This window comes from Anastrepha ludens, chromosome X (assembly GCF_028408465.1).
Source record: "Anastrepha ludens isolate Willacy chromosome X, idAnaLude1.1, whole genome shotgun sequence".
NCBI lineage: Eukaryota > Metazoa > Arthropoda > Insecta > Diptera > Tephritidae > Anastrepha > Anastrepha ludens.
Genome location: NC_071503.1, coordinates 64543032 through 64560528, shown reverse-complemented (window position 1 = coordinate 64560528; position 17497 = coordinate 64543032). Strand labels below are relative to the sequence as shown.

The following is a 17497-nucleotide window of genomic DNA, read 5'->3' as shown; positions in this document are numbered from 1 at the left end:
TCTTCGAAAAACTCCGTAAAAATGCAAAATATGTGTGATGCTGAAGCTGGTACAGTTGAAAAAATGCAACTGCAAAAAAAATCCAGAATACAAATAAGTCTGATAGCTCCGGTTCCTATCCATCCAATTTTATTGGCAAACTTTTTGTTTTGGTAGACACCTCAGAGTGTGACCTATTTAAAAATATTAAAATTAGAAATGGCATGAGTCTATATCAGCATATCCGTCATTTAAAAATACAGGATATCGATATCATTGAAGTAGTTGGTGTCACCTTATATAAGGTGTTTTTCTTCAATCCCAGATCGGCAAAAAATTTCGTCACCAATAATGACAGTCTAAAAATAAAACTAAAGCCTTTTATTTTCAGAACGGCATTTGAAACATATGGCGTAATTCGAGGAGTTGCTTTTTACCTTTGAAATGAAGAAATCCTGAAAGAGTTAAAGTCTTCTAGCTATGAAAACTTCGTACAACGTTTCCTAAGACGTGATCCTGAGGATTTAAGCAAATTTCTCCCAACCTTCTCAGTTATGCTGGGATTTTTGGACAACAGCCTACCTAAGGATGTCAAGTCTGAATATACCAATTTTCAAGTAGAACATTATTTTCCGCCTGTTAGAAAATGCTACAACTGTGGAAGTTTGGGACACACGCAAAAAAGCTGCAAAAGGTGTAAACGCTGCTTGCTCTGTGGTAGTACAGAAGTCTGTATACCGCCCTGCAAAATATGCAATGCATTCTAAGCAAAGCTAAGGACTATAAATACTTTGATAGATTGAATTGTCCAGTATGGAAGAAGGAAAATGAAATTAATAAACTGAAAACCGTAAAAAAGTTATCTCGTAAAGACGTGCTCAATACTTTCTTTCCGAAAAGCAACAACTCCTTCGATGTCCTAGATGTTGAAAATACGTATTTCCCGGTACTGGTTGAGAACGACAACATGATCGACTCTAATTAAGTCATAAATCGTTCCTTGACCAAAAAGAAATATAGCTCAGTTGTCAAGAAGGGTGCAATTCCCAAACAGTCTTCTGTCAAGCCAGATAAGGTCTTAAACAAAAATACCAAGCCTCGTGTGATTCCAGTGTTTGAAAGACAAGACTATCAAATTACTTCCCAGCTGAAAAGGTGTTAAGGGGGCTAGTGAAGATAGCTAAAGCTACTTGTGTCAGATTTAATGATACTAAGACCCTTGCCCAGGTCACCAAACTGAGCAGTATGAGGGATCAGATTTTGGCTAATCGAGACGGAACTCTTTTTAAGTGTGATTCGTCATCAGTAAATTCATTAGATGAAATGTCTGCAATGTAATTGCCAATCTTTGAAGACAAAAATAGACAATATTGATTATTATATTAATAATAATCGTGTTGACGTGGTTTGTCTCAGTGAAATATTTGAGTATGATGAACATAAATGTAGAAAATTTATCAATTTTAATATGATTAAAAAAAAAACACAGACCAGATGGTTAAGGGGGTGTAGCAATAGCCCTGAAAAAACAAATTCAATTCAAGAGCATAACTTTCTCTACTAATCTGGATATAATTGTTGCAAAGACGGTTAATTTAAACCCAAATTTTGTTATTTGTTCAGTCTACTTCCCTCCAAGTCTACACTTAAATGAATTTGCGACCGAAGTAAAAAGGTTGTTTCATTTTCTAAACGGTTTTAGAAATGTGTTAATTTGTGGGGATTTCAATGCCAGATCGACTGTGTGGGGTGACAGTATAAAATCACCCAGAGTTAAGAAATTGGTTGAACTTGTAAATTCATCCGATTTCTGGTGTCTGAACAATTCTTGTTTTACTTTTAAAAGAGATCTAAACAGGGCCGATGGGTCGGTTTTGGATCTAACCTTCCCAAATGCTCCTACCAGCTGTACTTGGAATCTTCTGCCTTTTTAGCTTGGTGGTAGCCACCATTTTCCAATCTTAATAGAGTTCTCTAAAGTTAGTATTAGCAATCCCAAATTTCTGGCCAAAAAGAAGCTTCTAAATGCTTAGAGCATTTGATCCTTTGATCCATCTTTTGAAATGATTGAAAATAAACTTCAAGAAGAAATATCTGCTGCCACCTTACGCTGGTCTGAGAAATGCAAACCAAAGGCTTGGTGGGGACTAGCCAAGTCCTATCGTCTACTTGTTGCTGCCTTCAAAAAAGCTAAATACTACCCATCTCCGGAAAATTGGGAATTAGCTTTGGCGCAAGAAGGTATGGCAAGCTGAAGTAAAAGAGGCCAAAAAAGAAAATTTTGAGGAAAAATTAGCGGAGCTGAATTGTAATTCAAATTCGAGAGAGGCGTGGAATTTTGTAAAATGCCTTAGGGGAGTAAATGGCTATTCTGCAGATTCTAAGTGGAACTCAGACAACTCGGTTTTTGTAAATAACGGCTTACCCCAAGGTAGCTGTTTATCGCCTATGCTTTTTAATGTCTATACGGCTAAGTTGCATGATATTCAGGATAATTGTATCTCCATCTATCAATTTGCGGATGATTTTATTATTGCCTCATATCATAGAGATTTTGATTTGGCTGAGGCCAATCTCCATAGTAAAGTTCGAGAGTTTAATCTTGTGGCAAATACGTTAAATCTGTCCTTCAACCTTGAGAAATGCAACCTGATGTATGTCGCACAGGGAAACCGTAAAACTCTGAACAATAATTTTGACAGTGTGATGATTAAACAGACAAAAAGTATCAAGATCCTTGGTCGTGTAATAAGCTCATCACTGACTCTAGGAACGCATTATGATCAGATAATCAAGGACTCGGCCTTCAATTTAAATTTTTTCAAGATGTTGACTTTTGTCAGGGCTGGGTTGCACCCTCAGACTGCTATGAAGTTCTATAGACGCTTTATAAGATCAAAAATTGAGTACTGTAGGACCAAGATCACTACCATTCAAAATTGCTTCCTTAGGAGAAGTTTAGGGGTTCCTCCAGCTACACCAGTTCCCTTGCTGTATGCTGCTGCCTATGAGTTACCACCCATTGAAAGATCTCTTTGGCTTACTGCCAAAGAAATCCTGAAATTAAAACAAACAAACTCTAGAAGAGATTTTTGTGAATAGTAATGTAAACTTAATGACTGTAAGCTGTGAAAACTTGGTGGTGATAAATGACTCCTTGTCTAGAGCTAAAGCTTAAAAAGCTATTTTTGCTGAAAAAATCGATGAACTCAAGCGTGATGGTGTCAATCTTCTGGCAACTGATGCGTCTGTTGTGCTTAATGTCGTTAGGTATGGCATTTTTAATGTTACAAACAACACGGAGCATTTGTTTAAAATAGAACTGCGAACCTCTTCCACTTTTGGTGAGTTTTGGGCCTTGCTGAAGGCCTTAGATATTGCGAAAGAATGCAAAATGAGTAAGATCTGTATTTTTACTGATACTCTGAGTTCATGCCTGCTGCTCAAGAAAGCAAGCTGCAACAACACCTGTGTTACTCTTTTTAAACTAAAGGTAAATGAATACGGTTTTGACAGTGTTCAGGTGAGCGTAGAATTCACTTTTGAAGAGGCACTCAGAATTATAAGAAATTTAATATTCAGGGATTGGTATGACGGCTTTCATTCATTCTCAGAAAAAAAACCAAACATTTTTGCCAAACTGCATGATTGCTTGCCGACAAAACCTTGGTTTTATAAAGCTTCCTTTGATGACAAAATTATCAAAATGGTAAAGAGAATACTAGTAGGATGTACTTATGACAGCGTATATTTGAACAAAATAGGGGCCAATAACACTGATCTTTGTATGTGCGGTGAGATTAACTCTTACGTTAACAGAATATTTAACTGTCCACTCCTTGATCACATCAGAACAAATTACAGCTTTTTTTATTCATACACGGACCTCGTTTCCATATTTCAAAACAATGAAGTCTTCAAGTCTTTTATTTCATTTCTTAGTGCTGCAAACCTTTCCTTTTAAATAGTGTCACTTTCAAAACTTTGATGCACCAGAGCACTTAGTTTTGCATACCGAAAATAGGTATTTTTCAATACCAAACGTTGAACACCTTGGCTTTTTGTGGATGTAAAATCCCGCCAAACACTTCTTTAATTCCAAAAAAACAAACACAGCTACGAAATTTGAATGGCGTGGAGTCCCCTGAATTTTCTACGTCCTACGTCTATTGTACTGGGGCCGAAGGGTTTTCAAAATAGCACACGAAGAAAAGGGGCTCCACTTGTCCTGCGCTTTTCTGAGAAATAAGTTGTGCAATTCCCTTTTAATACTAGTCAGGAGGATGCCTATGACCGCGTAGGAGACCTCCAAGACCTATTCAATCAACCCATTTCTGGCAAGCTCATCACCAATTTCATTTGCTTCTATGTTCTTATGTCCTGGAAACAAGGTTAGTGAGATCATGTCCCTTAAGAGGTTGCCTTCATAGACCAACCTCCTTTACCCTAATTGCATTTTGAGCAGCGATGGAAATAACGCGAAAGTCAAAGTGAAGTAAGTGCAAAACGGCATTAAGGGCAGTACTGGGGACAGGCTCTACATGCTCCGGTGATGCCAATACAAGCATGTGCTTGCGTCTGAAGTGCTTCTCACCAAAGCTGGCATCCGTTTGCTAAAATTGGTAAAACCACAACGTTATACATCTATTTTTCCGAACATATACAATATTTTTGCAGGAGTAGTAAGCAATGCAGGCCTTCTTTACCTGATTTTCGATGTATAGCTTCCAAGTGAGTTAAGAGTCACTCCAAAATACTTAATATGTGATGAAAGCGGGAGAACGTGGTTAATGAATCTAGAAAGTCTTAATTGTGGAGGTTTATATATTCTGGTAACTAGCATAGGGTCCGTTCTATCAGAGTTGATTCTGATGCCGCAACCTTTAGTCTATCTAACGCAGTGACCATTGACTCCGCCCTAACGTTACTGAAAGCACCCTCTATGTCTATAAAGTCCGCCAAGGTCAATTGTTTGCCCTCCAGAAATTTTTTCCCTGGTTCCTGGTTTTCTCTTCCGCGTATTTCCTCTTTCTTCCTATCTCGGATGCTATAATCGAGGAATCTTTGAAACCCCTTTAGGGTAAAGGAGGTATGACTTAAAGGCCTGACGCCTTTAGCAGAGTCATGATCTCTCCCACCTGCCTTAATTATGAAAACAACCTTCGTTTTCTCCTAGTTGGCGGAGACGTAATTAAGAGCGAAACAGGAAATGTAGATTTTTTGCAGGACAGGAACCTCCAAGTCCCCTGTGGGTCGGGAAAATAATAAATTACGGTAAAGCATGACCGCCGTATCCGAATGGGTTGGTGCGTGACTACCATTTGGAGTTCACAGAGATAACGTAGGTTCAAATCTCGCAATGGCAAACCTCCGAGTGTATTTCTGCCATGGAAAAGCTCCTCATAAAAATATCTGCCGTTTTGAGTCGGCTGAAATCTGTAGGTCCCTCCATTTGTGGAACAACATCAAGACGCACACCACAAATAGGAGGAGGAGCTCGGCCAAACACCCAAAAAGGGTGTACGCGTCAATTATATATATATGCCTGTCGGAAGAGGCGACTAAAATCCGGCAGGAGAGGAAGGGGCCTGGCTTAAAAGGTCTCTTATACCACGAGAATCTTCTGCGACAGGGCTGTAAGGCTCATCGAGATCGAGACCAGTAAAATCCTGATTATTGAGTAGTGGAAAAATTATTCGCATTAAACAGTCTAAGGGCTGGTGAAAGTAGTGTTCTACCACCTTGGTACATGAGGGTGAGACCTCACCGAAATGGCTAATAGGCCAATGCTGCAATCGCCTCCGTCTCGCTAAAACTCTGGCAGGTCGTCCAGTATGTTCGATACTAGATCACCATTAAGTTTGTGCTACATGTTCAGTTTAGAGAACTCTTGACTAATGCCTGATGTCATAAGGAATCGTTTCTACCCTCGCGAGGTCTCCCTGCTGTTGCATAGACAGCCGCGCGGAGCTAGCGACTTGAAGCTTAGACCCAGGAATCAAAAATGGAATCTAAAAAACAACAACAACAAAATATAAACATTGAAAACGTAGATGAGAGAAGCGTGTTCAAAAGGAGCAGCAGAGTACTACAGTCTCCGGCCCTGAGCACGCTTCAATTATCAAAAAAGGCAAAGGAGATTATAGCTGCTTCTGAAGGGAAGTCTATGCAAAACGAAATGCAAAAGAGCGATGAACAGAATGAAGCTTGTATTACTAAAACAAGAGAACGTCAGTATGGACGTAAATGGCGCATCAGAATTGAGAGAAATGTTCGATGCTATAGACAGCTACCCACAAAACTGGATGACGGCAAAAAAAGAAACAAAAAATAGTGCGGAAAAAAAGTGAAGCTACACCTAGCACAAACCAGGCAAAACGAATGTCCACAAGTCCTCCAGCTCTCAACACACACTCATAACCCACACATATAAATTAAGATGATGGCCAATGGCAAATAGTCGGCGAAAAAAGTAGGCTCATACTGAAAAAGTAAAAAAAAAATCAAGCTCGTGAAAGGACACCTCCATAGCAAAATAAAGCCTGGCGACGCAAAAGCCAAAATAAAAGCCGTTCGAAAAGTAAGAACGGGAGCAATACTGGTCGAGCCAGATGAAGGGGAGCAGATCAAACCCACATTCTGCGAGGCCATAAAAACCACTCTACAAGGGTCGGCTGTTATTACAGACCTTAATCCGAAAACTAGGTAGAGATATGAAACTCATATTCCCTTAGTTACACGGGAGAAAGCTAATATTCTCCCCGATAAGTCACGCATAAAAGTCGGCTGGGTGAACTTCAGAATGCAGCCCCAGCTAAGTATTAAGCATTGCTTCAAGGACTTCGGTCTAGAAGAGCTCAGGGTCACTGCATTAGGTGCCGCGAACGAAGCCACAAGCTCAAACAATGCACCAAAACCCCAAAATTCTGTTTGTGCTTTGAAGCAAATTACAACTAGATTGATCATAACCGGGATCGGGAAGTTTGCGGTATATAAGAGCCAAAGCGTGAATGAATGAAAACAAACATTCACAGAAGCAAAATCACAGACGCGCTCCTATCTCAACTGATAGCAGAAAAGAACACCGGCGTTGTTATAATCAGTGAGCAATACAAATGAAAAATAACCCGCAACTAGTTGGAGATCCTATCGGTACTGCGGCACTGTACCACCAATATAACTCATTTCGAGGAGAACATAAGGGAACAGCCACCACGAACTAACGTTAACTTCCCAGACAGCCTCTTTAGTGTTAATTTAGTTCATATTATTTCGTTTGTAAATAAACTGAACAATATCTTGGATCTTATTTTTATACAGTAGGTACTAATTTAATTTCCCATTTAACTTAGTAACATTCTCTAATTTGCAAATCCTTATCCTTATCGTTAGAGTCTTTCGAACTAGCGTCCAAGGTCAATTTTAATCTAAACACTCGCTCTTATAACTTCAAAAATGCTAATTTTGACACTCTAAACTCCCAAATTTCTGAAGTTGATGGGAAGTTAACTTTCTATGGTAAAATATTTCAGAATGTTTTAAAGTTTTCTTGCATAAGTTGTTTCACATATGTACATATTTAGCAGGAATCTCTCTTCACTCTCGGGTAGAATACATAAACTGCCCTGGCATACTAGGAAGTTAAAAAAGTTGCAAAGTCTAAGAAAACTAAGCCATATAAGAAAACTAAAAATATTGTCTTTAAAGATAAATCCATATATAAATTATATGACTCATTTCAATGTCGTGGACAAATTTTTGTAAAATAAACATATTTCTCGATGCGAAATAGAGTTAAAAGGAGACTCAAAAATGTTCTGGAAATACATCAATTCGAAAAAGGAATGTTCTAATTTTCCAAGCAGAGTTAAATTTAATGGGACTTTTTCAGACAGTTTGGCTGACTCCGTAAACCTTTTTGCCGACTTTTTCAAATCCAACTACGTCGTGGACTCAGAAAACTCCAACTATGATTTTTGTGTTGATGCATCCAAAACCTTAGACTTTGAAACGTTTTCGTTATCTGAACCTGGTATTATTAATGGTATTTCATCTTTACAATCCTCCTTGAAAAGCTGCATTGTTGGAAAAGCTTCTGGGTATATTCAGAAACGCATTATAAATGCGCAGTAATTGCAGCGCTGGCAGCACTGCCAATGTGACAAGTGTTGCAATTGATAGATTGGCAGTATTAAAATTTTTCCTGCAAATAATGCACGACGTTTGATACAAAAATGGCGTTTTCGAACGCGATGCATTTGCAGTACTGCCATATTTGCATTTCTGAACGCATTGCCAACACTGCAAAAGTACGTTGCGCATTATAATGCGTTATTGAATATACAATCTGTTTTATTTAAAGACTGTAGTTATTCACTTTGTTCACGATTAAGCTATATCTTCAATATTTCACTATCTACTGGCGTTTTCATTAACCGTTGGAAGTTGGCCTCCATCACTCCAATCTTCGAAATTGGTAATAAGAATGAAGTAAAAACAAATTATAGGTATATATCTAAATCATCGACTTGTTCCAAACTTTTTGAGAAAGCGGTAAAGGACAAGCTAGCATTTCCTGTCAAAGAATTAATTGATTCTTGTCAGCATGGTCTTCAAAGAGCCATACACTAGAAAAATCTTATATAATGCTTTAGTCCGCTCAAAGTTGGAGAATGCCTCCGTCATCTGGAATTCGATGACTTCCTCACGTTCCTCTAGAATTGAAAGAATTCATCGTTAGTTTGCACGTTTTGCCCTTCAACTTTTACACTTTGATAGTCGCTTGCCACCCTACAGCGCTATTGGTATGCTTATTAAGGTTTTATCACTTAAGATCCGACGACTTGTTCAAAGCTTAATTTTTATATACGATATATTATCTGGTACCATTGACTGTTCAGACCTACTTGGCCAACTATGTTTCAATGTTTCTAACAGAGTACTTCGCTCTTATAATCCATTTTATGTTGAAGTTTTCAGATCAAATTACCTTAATTTCGCCCCTCTTACAAGAGGACTTTAGGAGTTTCATCGTCTTCCTATAAGTCTTGGTCTTGATTTTGCTTTGTGAAAGTCTCTATATAAATCACATATTGTGTCTCATTATTTGTGAAATAAGCAATCTATTTAATTTTAGTTCTTAAGTTTTTGTTATTTTATCTTTACTGACTAAGTTTGGCTTAAATAAATAAAATAATATACAAGATTCCGTAGATTGAAACAAAGAGAGTTATTTTGCTGTACATGTGACTTAAAATTTACTGTGAGAGCAAATTGCAAAATCGCATGAACAACACAAAGTTAGTGTTGCGGAATCGAAACTTTTGCCTTTAAACCGAACTGTACTAAACAAAAGAAAATAAAAAACACCGGTTGGAATTTCTGCGAGACGAGTTTATTGGCAAAAAAAAAGCTTTGTTCTGTCCACTTATGCTGTTGAACTTGGAATGAAAGATATCGCTAGCCTCAAGGCATATGCAGTCTCATATGCTGTAATAAGTGGCGTGATATTTTTCTATATGTACACTAAACCGGTTTTTGTGTATTTAATACATAGATGCCCATAAGAAGGGGTGTGGCGCGTGGTTACTGTACATCCTCCCCTCCGCTGGAGGACTACTGAGATTGGAAGCAGGGCCAGTTTGTGAATGGGTCGCATGTATTTTCCCTTTGATGTTTTCACCGCCACTACTCTGATCTTGCTATCTGCTCTGGGATGTAGTTTAATGACTTTTGCGAGCATCGCCTGCGACAACGGTACATTTGACTCTCTGAGAATAACAATGTCTCCAAGTTTGAAATTCCGCTCATCTTTTCGCCATTTATGTCTTTGTTGTAAACTCGTGAGATACTCAGAGTGCCATCTATTCCAAAAACCCTGTGCCATATGTTTCGCTTTGTCCCACTGCTTCAAGGGACTTGTATTTACAGCAGGATCGACAGGCGCCTCAGTTCTTGCGGTGAATGGATGACCGATTAAAAAATGAGCTGGAGTAAGTGCATCAATTTCCCCATCGTTACTGGGACACATCGGCCTGGAATTAAGAACTGCCTCAATTCGAGTGAGTAACGTATAAAATCGTTCATAAGTTAAAGCAGTCTGGCCAATTACGCGCTTTAGATGTGTTTTGACTGATTTGACGCCACTTTCCCAGAGACCACCGAAATGGGGTGAGGACGGTGGTATAAAATGCCAAGATATATTATTGCGCGCAAAATAATCAGCTACGTCGGAACTGTTATTCTGTTTGCTCACGATATATTGGATTTCGTCGAGGCTTCGCTTCGCTCCCAAAAAGTTAGTCGCATTGTCTGACCATATCTCCATCGGCTTGCCACGGCGTGATATAAATCGATCAATCGATCTAAAGCGCCGATGTATGATTGGGTCGTCAAGTCTCCGACTAACTCTAGATGAATAGCCTTTGTTATGAATCAAACGAACAACGCAATGCAGCCTTTTACCCGTCGAGGTATCTTGCCAATTTCTACTTTAAGAAGAAATGGGCCTGCATAATCACAACCCACTTTACTGAAAGCTCGCTGAAACCGTACTCGCTCCATGGGTAAGTCAGCCATCAATTGATGTTGCTTAGTTTTTCGTAACTTGAAGCAGGTAATACAATCATGCACAATACGTCGTGTGATGTTGCCTTATTATAAAAATCAAGTGATTCTCGCCGACATGTAGATGCGTTAAGTGTATATTTTTAACAATCATTCCGGTGACGATATGCTTCGCTGTTAATATTACGGGATGTTTAATGCTGAATGTCGCTGATGAGTTTCCTATGCGACCTTCCACTCTCAGTACTCCAGCGCTGTCTAAAAATGGTGCGAGGTTTGCAAGCTTACTTTTACTAGCGACTGCTCTGTGATCTTTCAACGCAGAAATTTCAGCTGCAAACAACTCCTCTTGCACAGCACGAATTATAAAGTTAGTAGCATCTTGCAATTCATTGGAACTCATAAATGAGCTAAATTTTTGTTTCGGTAAGGAACCTATGAATCTTAAGCAATAGGCTGCGGCACGCACCAATCGAGACCAGATAGACATGTGTTGTAACAAGGAGCCAAGGACGACATGATGTTATGTTGATATAATATAAGAAAAAGTTTAGTAATACGTTGAATTATATTCTTACGCTCTTCCAAGTTGTATTGAGGTATATTCAATAGCGAATTTTTTTGTGGCCAAAACTGTTTTGCCTAAGCAAGCCAACTTGGACCGTTCCACCAGATAGTTAAGGATTTCAACTCTAAAGGCAAGACCCCTTGAGACCTAGGATCCGCTGGATTGTCTGCAGACCTAACATGATTCCACTGAGATCGTGTATAAGATGTTAAAATTTCAGATGTTCTGTTTGCCGCGTACACTGACCACCGCCTTGGGAAGGCTGAAAGCCAATGTAAAACAATTGAGGAGTCTGTCCACATATAGATATTAGTACTGTCGAACTCAAACGCCTTTTTAACTTCGTTCTTTAGTCGGCCAAGAAGTACGGCGCCACATAGCTCAAGACGTGGTAATGACACCGTTTTAAAGATAGATACTACCATGGTAATCTGATCGACAATATACAACTGCTGCATATGCGTTTTGCGACGCGTCGCAGAAACCGTGGAGTTCAATGTGACCAAGTTTAAATATCGCCCTTCTGGCAATTTTTAGTGTGTTCAGCAGTTCAAGATTAATCCAACGAGTAGCTATTTTAGCGGGTACCTCATCTGTCCATTCCAGTTTGACTAACCACAATTCTTGAAAAAGCATTTTAATCAGAACCGGTGTGGGGGTCAAAAACCCGAGGGGGTCGAATATGCGAGCAGCATCAGATAATATTGATTGTTTTGTTACCCTAGCTGTTGTAGAGGGTGATACGCAGAACTCAAATATATCGTTAGTTGGATTCCATTTCAATCCTAACAGCTTTAACGGTTTCGCGGGTTCAAATGACATTGAAGACATTTCGCGCATATTTTCTGGAAGCGATTGTAACAGTTCAAGGCAGTTGCCATCCACTTTCGTAGGTTCATTCCAGCAGTTTTCAAAAGCGCTATTAATTCATTATGTATTTTAAAAAGTTCAGCTACAGTTTCTGCCCCAGTCATCACGTCATCCATATAAAAATCCTTTAAGATTACCTGTGACGCTAATGGGTATGCGGTGATTGATGTACGAGCAAGTTCAATTAAGACTCTTACTGCCAAGTAAGGTGCACATGTTGTGCCATACGTCACTGTCTTCAATCTGTAATGTTCGACTGGCTGATTAGGAGCGTTACATCATAAAATACGTTGAAAATCTCATCTTACGGTACATTTTCTCTACATCACCAGACATAATAAATCGATGTCTACGAAATCTCAAAATAACGGAAAATAACTCACGCAAAAGCGATGGTCCAGGAAGCAAAAGCTTCATTAAGTGACGAATGATTACCCATGCTTGCATACCCATCAAACACTACGCGAAGCCTTGTTGTTGTACTCTCGGCTTTGATTTCAGGGTGATGTGGCAAGTAGCAACATTCGGTCGATGGCTTTTTGATATCGGCTTCCGACACTCGCTCCATATGTTGCAATGCAAGATATTCTACCATGAAGTTGGTATATTGTTCTTTCAATTTGGAATTACCTGAAAGTCTTCTTTCTGTTGCATTTAGTCGCTTTAGTGCGAGTTCGGCGGACTTGCCAAAGTTGTTCGATTTTGATTTGAATGGTAACTCAGCAATGAATTTACCACCATCAGCCCTAGTATGTGTATTTCAAAATGACTTCACTGATTTGTTCTCTTCCTCTGTATACGGTAGTGTACATTGAATTTCCTCTGTTTCCCAAAACTGTGAAAGTGCCGTATTGATATCGAAATTGTTGAAGAGTACGCCCACGCTTCTTTTATTTACACGGCAAGTAAGGTCACAATCCACCCAAGTGTTGTCGAAAATGCTTTCAAATTTGGGCTTTTGTTGTTGATCTTCTTACCCTTCAATATTTCAAAGAATTTGTCGCTCCCTAAAAGAATGTCAATGGGCGAAGGAATATAAAATGTCGGATCAGCTAGATCAAGTGATAGAAATGATGAGTATTGTGCTTTATCAAGACGTTGCACCGGGACGGATGAAGAAATTGTTGGCATAATCAGAGCTTCGACATTGAATGATTCACCATCCACCATGGAGGTTATATGAAGGGAGACCCAGCCATGGGAAACACCTGTAGCTATGTTGTTTAAGCCATGTATTGGTATTCTTGAGTGCTGACGACGTAAACCCAAACGCTGCACGCAATTTTCGGAGATTATTGTTTTTTCCGAGCCGCTGTCTAATAACATGCGACACTGCTGTTGCTCACCATTGCAATCAGTAACCTCGCACACCACTGTAGGAAGGAGTGTGTTGATTTCTGGCAATGCGTTGAAGTTGACGGTCACCGCTTGCTCATCACGCTCTCGTTGTAGTGATGCCTCAATGGTGTCTTGATGAAGGAGACTATGATGACGTTTGCGACAGATGCGGCAAGAGAATTTAGAGCGGCAATTGGCTGATATGTGTCCCACTCTCAAGCAGTTCAAGCAAATGGGTTTACTGACCACAAAGTCCCGTCGTTCCTTAATATCCAATCTAGAAAACGCGCTGGACTGAGGTAACTCGTGAGTATCATTGCCCTTCACACAAGGCATTGACCTGGTTACTGTTGTTTGATGAGCCTTCACTGAAACTATGCGTTGGCGAGTAGGTGATGTTGTTGTCAGTACAGCAGATTCCAAGGCGAGACTAGTGGTATCTAGAAAACTAAGGAACTCATTAATGGTAGGAAAATCAATTTTAGATTTATGTAATTTAGCCCACTCTCTAGTGGTAGCTGGATCAATCTTGGATAATAAAAGATGTATAAGCCAGATATCGCGTTTCTCTGCCTCTTCTCCTAAGGCGCGTAATCCACGCAAAACCTCATCTGCGCCATCGTATATCTTACGCAAATTAATCAACAACTGACCTATAGAAGTTGCTAAATTTATAAATTAAGTAATATGCGTGTTATATAATATAACAATAACACCTAATTTGTTGTATCGAGAACATAGCTTACTCTAAGCCTCTGAGTAATTTTCGTTTGTTTCAGGAATATGCCTAACTAGTTCATATGCTGCTTCAGCCAAATAACTCTTTAACAGCTGGAACTTCTTTCAGGCAGTGTACACTGTGTTATTGCGAACTGCGCTGGCGAAAGAGTCATGGAATGCCTTCCATTCCATAAGTTCACCACCAAATGTTTTTAATTTTAGCTTTGGCAAAAAACTTATGTTAGGACTAGATACTTGTCTTGGCAAATTTTGCTGGATGTCAGTTTGTGATGATAAAATACTCGTTACTGCAGCATCTTGATGAGTTGATTTAAATGTAGCTGATGTAACTGCCGTTACTCGAGAGTTTTCAGCTATGTGCAACCGTAGTTTGCTTTTTATGCAGAGCATTCGCTCTTCAAATTCTTCCCAGTCTGCCTTGATCTCAACATGCATCCCTTCCTCGTCGTCGCTCTTCTCGATCAATACCCGAACAATGTCCACCCAAATCTCCTCCAGACGTTCCAAGCGACACTCCCAATCTTCAATGGGTTGATCGATGCCATTGCTATTCACAAACGTGCAAATACGTGTAACAGCTCCCTTCAGCAATGCACGTTTGGACCTCAGTTTTTGCATGTTGATTTACTGCAATTTAACCCGAACAGCGTGCGTTTTGCAGAACATATACTAAGAGAAACCCGTAAAAAAACTTAAATTTATTATCTCGCGTCTGATCCGGCTCGAAGGACCAAAAAATGTTGCGGAATCGAAACTACTAAACAAAAGAAAATAAAAAACACCGGTTGGAATTTCTGGGAGACGAGTTTATTGACAAAGAAAAAATTTGATCTGTACACTTATGCTGTTGAACTTGGAATGAAAGATATCGCTAGCCTCAAAGCATATGCAGCCTCATATTGCTGTAATAAGTGGCGTGATATTTTTCTCTATGTACACTAAACCGGTTTTTGTGTATTTAATACATAGATGCACATAAAGATAAAGGGTGTGGCACGTGGTTACTGTACAGTTAGGTTAGGTTAATTAGAAAAAGAGATGTGCAACTGAAATAATTTGATTAAAGATCGTTAATACTGACTTTGACAACTGTGGAGAGTTTTATAAAGTGTGAGTTTTGCTTTTACGTTTAATTCTGAGCTCGATTAATGGATTGCTAAATAAAAGTCACATATTAATGGCAACACCACTTGCTTGCTTTAGTGAATCACTTTATTATCAGGTCAGTCCATAAGTTCGTGCGTATTTTACTCATAATTTCACTTTTGTACTATTGATTTTTGCATACAAAAAATTATTCGCAGAATATAACGGAACTATTTATATTTTCTTTGATATATTGTGCATTCAACAAGTGATTTTAATCGCGGATAGAAGCACGTGTTGTTAAAAAATAAGAAAGGAATCTTCGAACGCGTATAAGAGGCATATTTAGTATTTTTTTATAAAAAAAATGGTAAAAATGCAATAACTGCTGCTGCAGAAATATACACTGTTCACGGAGAGGACACCGTGAGTGCAAGGACTGCGCAAAAGTGGTTTTCAAAATTCCGAAGTGGTAACTGCGATGTGAAGGATACCCCGCGCGCTGATCGGTCTGAAGTCTTTAACTTCGACGCCTTGCTCGAACTAGTGGAAGCTGAGCCAAATTTGACATTTGATATGGCACAGGCACCTTTTTCAGTTGGGAAAGCAGAGAGTGAATGTGTGTTCTCAGCTGCTGCAACGGCTTGAAAATGAAAGTTTTTTGAACCGTATCGTTGCTGGTAATGAAAAATGGGTCCTTTACAATAGTTCTGTTCGTAAACGCCAATGGTTAGATAAAGATGAAACACCAGAACCGACCCCTAGAGATGACCTTTACCCCAAGAAGATTCTCTTGTCTATTTGGTGGGATATGGCCGGTATTGTTTATTATAATCAGCTATCAAACCTGAATGAGACACTTAACAAAAATCGACCGTCTTTAAGAATAGACGCAAAGTTTTGTTTCACCACGACAACGCAACACCTCATACCGCAAGGCAAACATTAGGCAAGCTGAACGAGCTGGGATGGGAGCTAATGCCGCATCCACCATACTCTCCGGATATTGCACCTTGTGATTATCACTTCAGTCCCATATGAGTAACAAGAACCACTCCTCAAAAGAAGCTATAAAAAGGGATATCGAAGCGTATTTTGGCTCCAAGGACAAACAATTTTTGAGCAGGGAATTAAAAATTTGCCTAAACGTTGGGAAGACATTGTAAATAATGAAGTAAAATACATATATTATTGATTAATAAATACTTTTAACATCTTTTTTATTAATTTTAAAACCACCTTTAAGAAACGCACGAACTTATGGACTGACCTGATACTTTACTCTTTCACACGTTTAACTTACGACTGAGAACCCATGCGCATGCACCTCTGCTATATGTATGTATGTTATATTCTTTATTCTCACAAGATAATTATATATATACAATGGCTACTTATAACTAGTAGAACGTACGATATGCTATAGATATGTTGTGAGTCGGAATATTTTAAAATAAGTAAATGCTGGCACATTTTTAATTCCAAGAATTTTGGTTCAAGTGTTTTATTATTATATAAAATGTAAATAATAACGAAAACTTCAGTACACATAAAATAGTATTAATTAATCTCAAAAGTGTGGTTATGAAAATTTATTTATTATAAATCAATTCCCTATACTTGCCTCCGCGAGGTAGGCACCTTGCCGTGGTGCGGGGGCTTAGTCGAATCATTAATCAGGCCTTATCATTGGATGGCAGTGGGTTCGTTTACGTACAGCCTAATAATGAACGAGTTTTGAACGATGACCAAGTTCTGTCAACCAGAGGAGAAAAAAGCTCTGGGTTGGAACAAGGTGTAATACGACCCGGTTAAATATACCCCAGTCGGGAACGGAGTGCTCCGGATACCTGGCGACCTCCGGTTCTATCTAGCCTTACCTGTGCACACGGACCTGTGTGCATTCGGACCTCCCTTGTCCGACACGCGTGGGACTAAAAAATGGAGAAGAATTTTAATAAATATATATCTAACAAGGAGGACGGTCCTCCCAAAAAACCGACGAAGGTGAACTCGACTTCTGCCACAGCTGCGAGCAAGGTAGTGGTCAGACCGCCATTAATAGGAGATAGAGGGGGTTTGAGCGATAGGGTTGGTCCCATCACGAGTACTGTAGGAGGCAGCGGGGGATGAGAAGGCTTGGCCAAACCGGTCTCCAAGCGACCAACACCAGGAGTTACGGGATCAACTCCGCTTAGGGCGAGCATTCCCCATTTCACCTCAACCACTTTCAGGGGACGGGAGCGGCACATGCTTCCAGGCTTAACCGGCAGGTTGCCATAGAAGGGCCTAGTACCTCTAGGCGAAGGACTATTGTAGGGCAAGGGGGGCAGGCTTAACATGTCTGCC

General features: G+C 39.5%; 1 protein-coding gene across 1 annotated transcript; it reads right to left on the bottom strand.

Moving 5' to 3' along the window:
* Positions 1 to 12877: 12877 nt before the first annotated feature.
* On the bottom strand, positions 12878 to 14680 carry LOC128870164 (uncharacterized). Its single transcript, XM_054112757.1, has 2 exons — positions 14344 to 14680; positions 12878 to 13986 (listed from the first exon to the last, which is right to left on the bottom strand). The coding sequence occupies exons 1-2, from the start codon at positions 14678 to 14680 to the stop codon at positions 12878 to 12880; spliced, it is 1446 nt and encodes a 481-aa protein (XP_053968732.1).
* Between the last annotated feature and the right edge of the window lie 2817 nt (positions 14681 to 17497).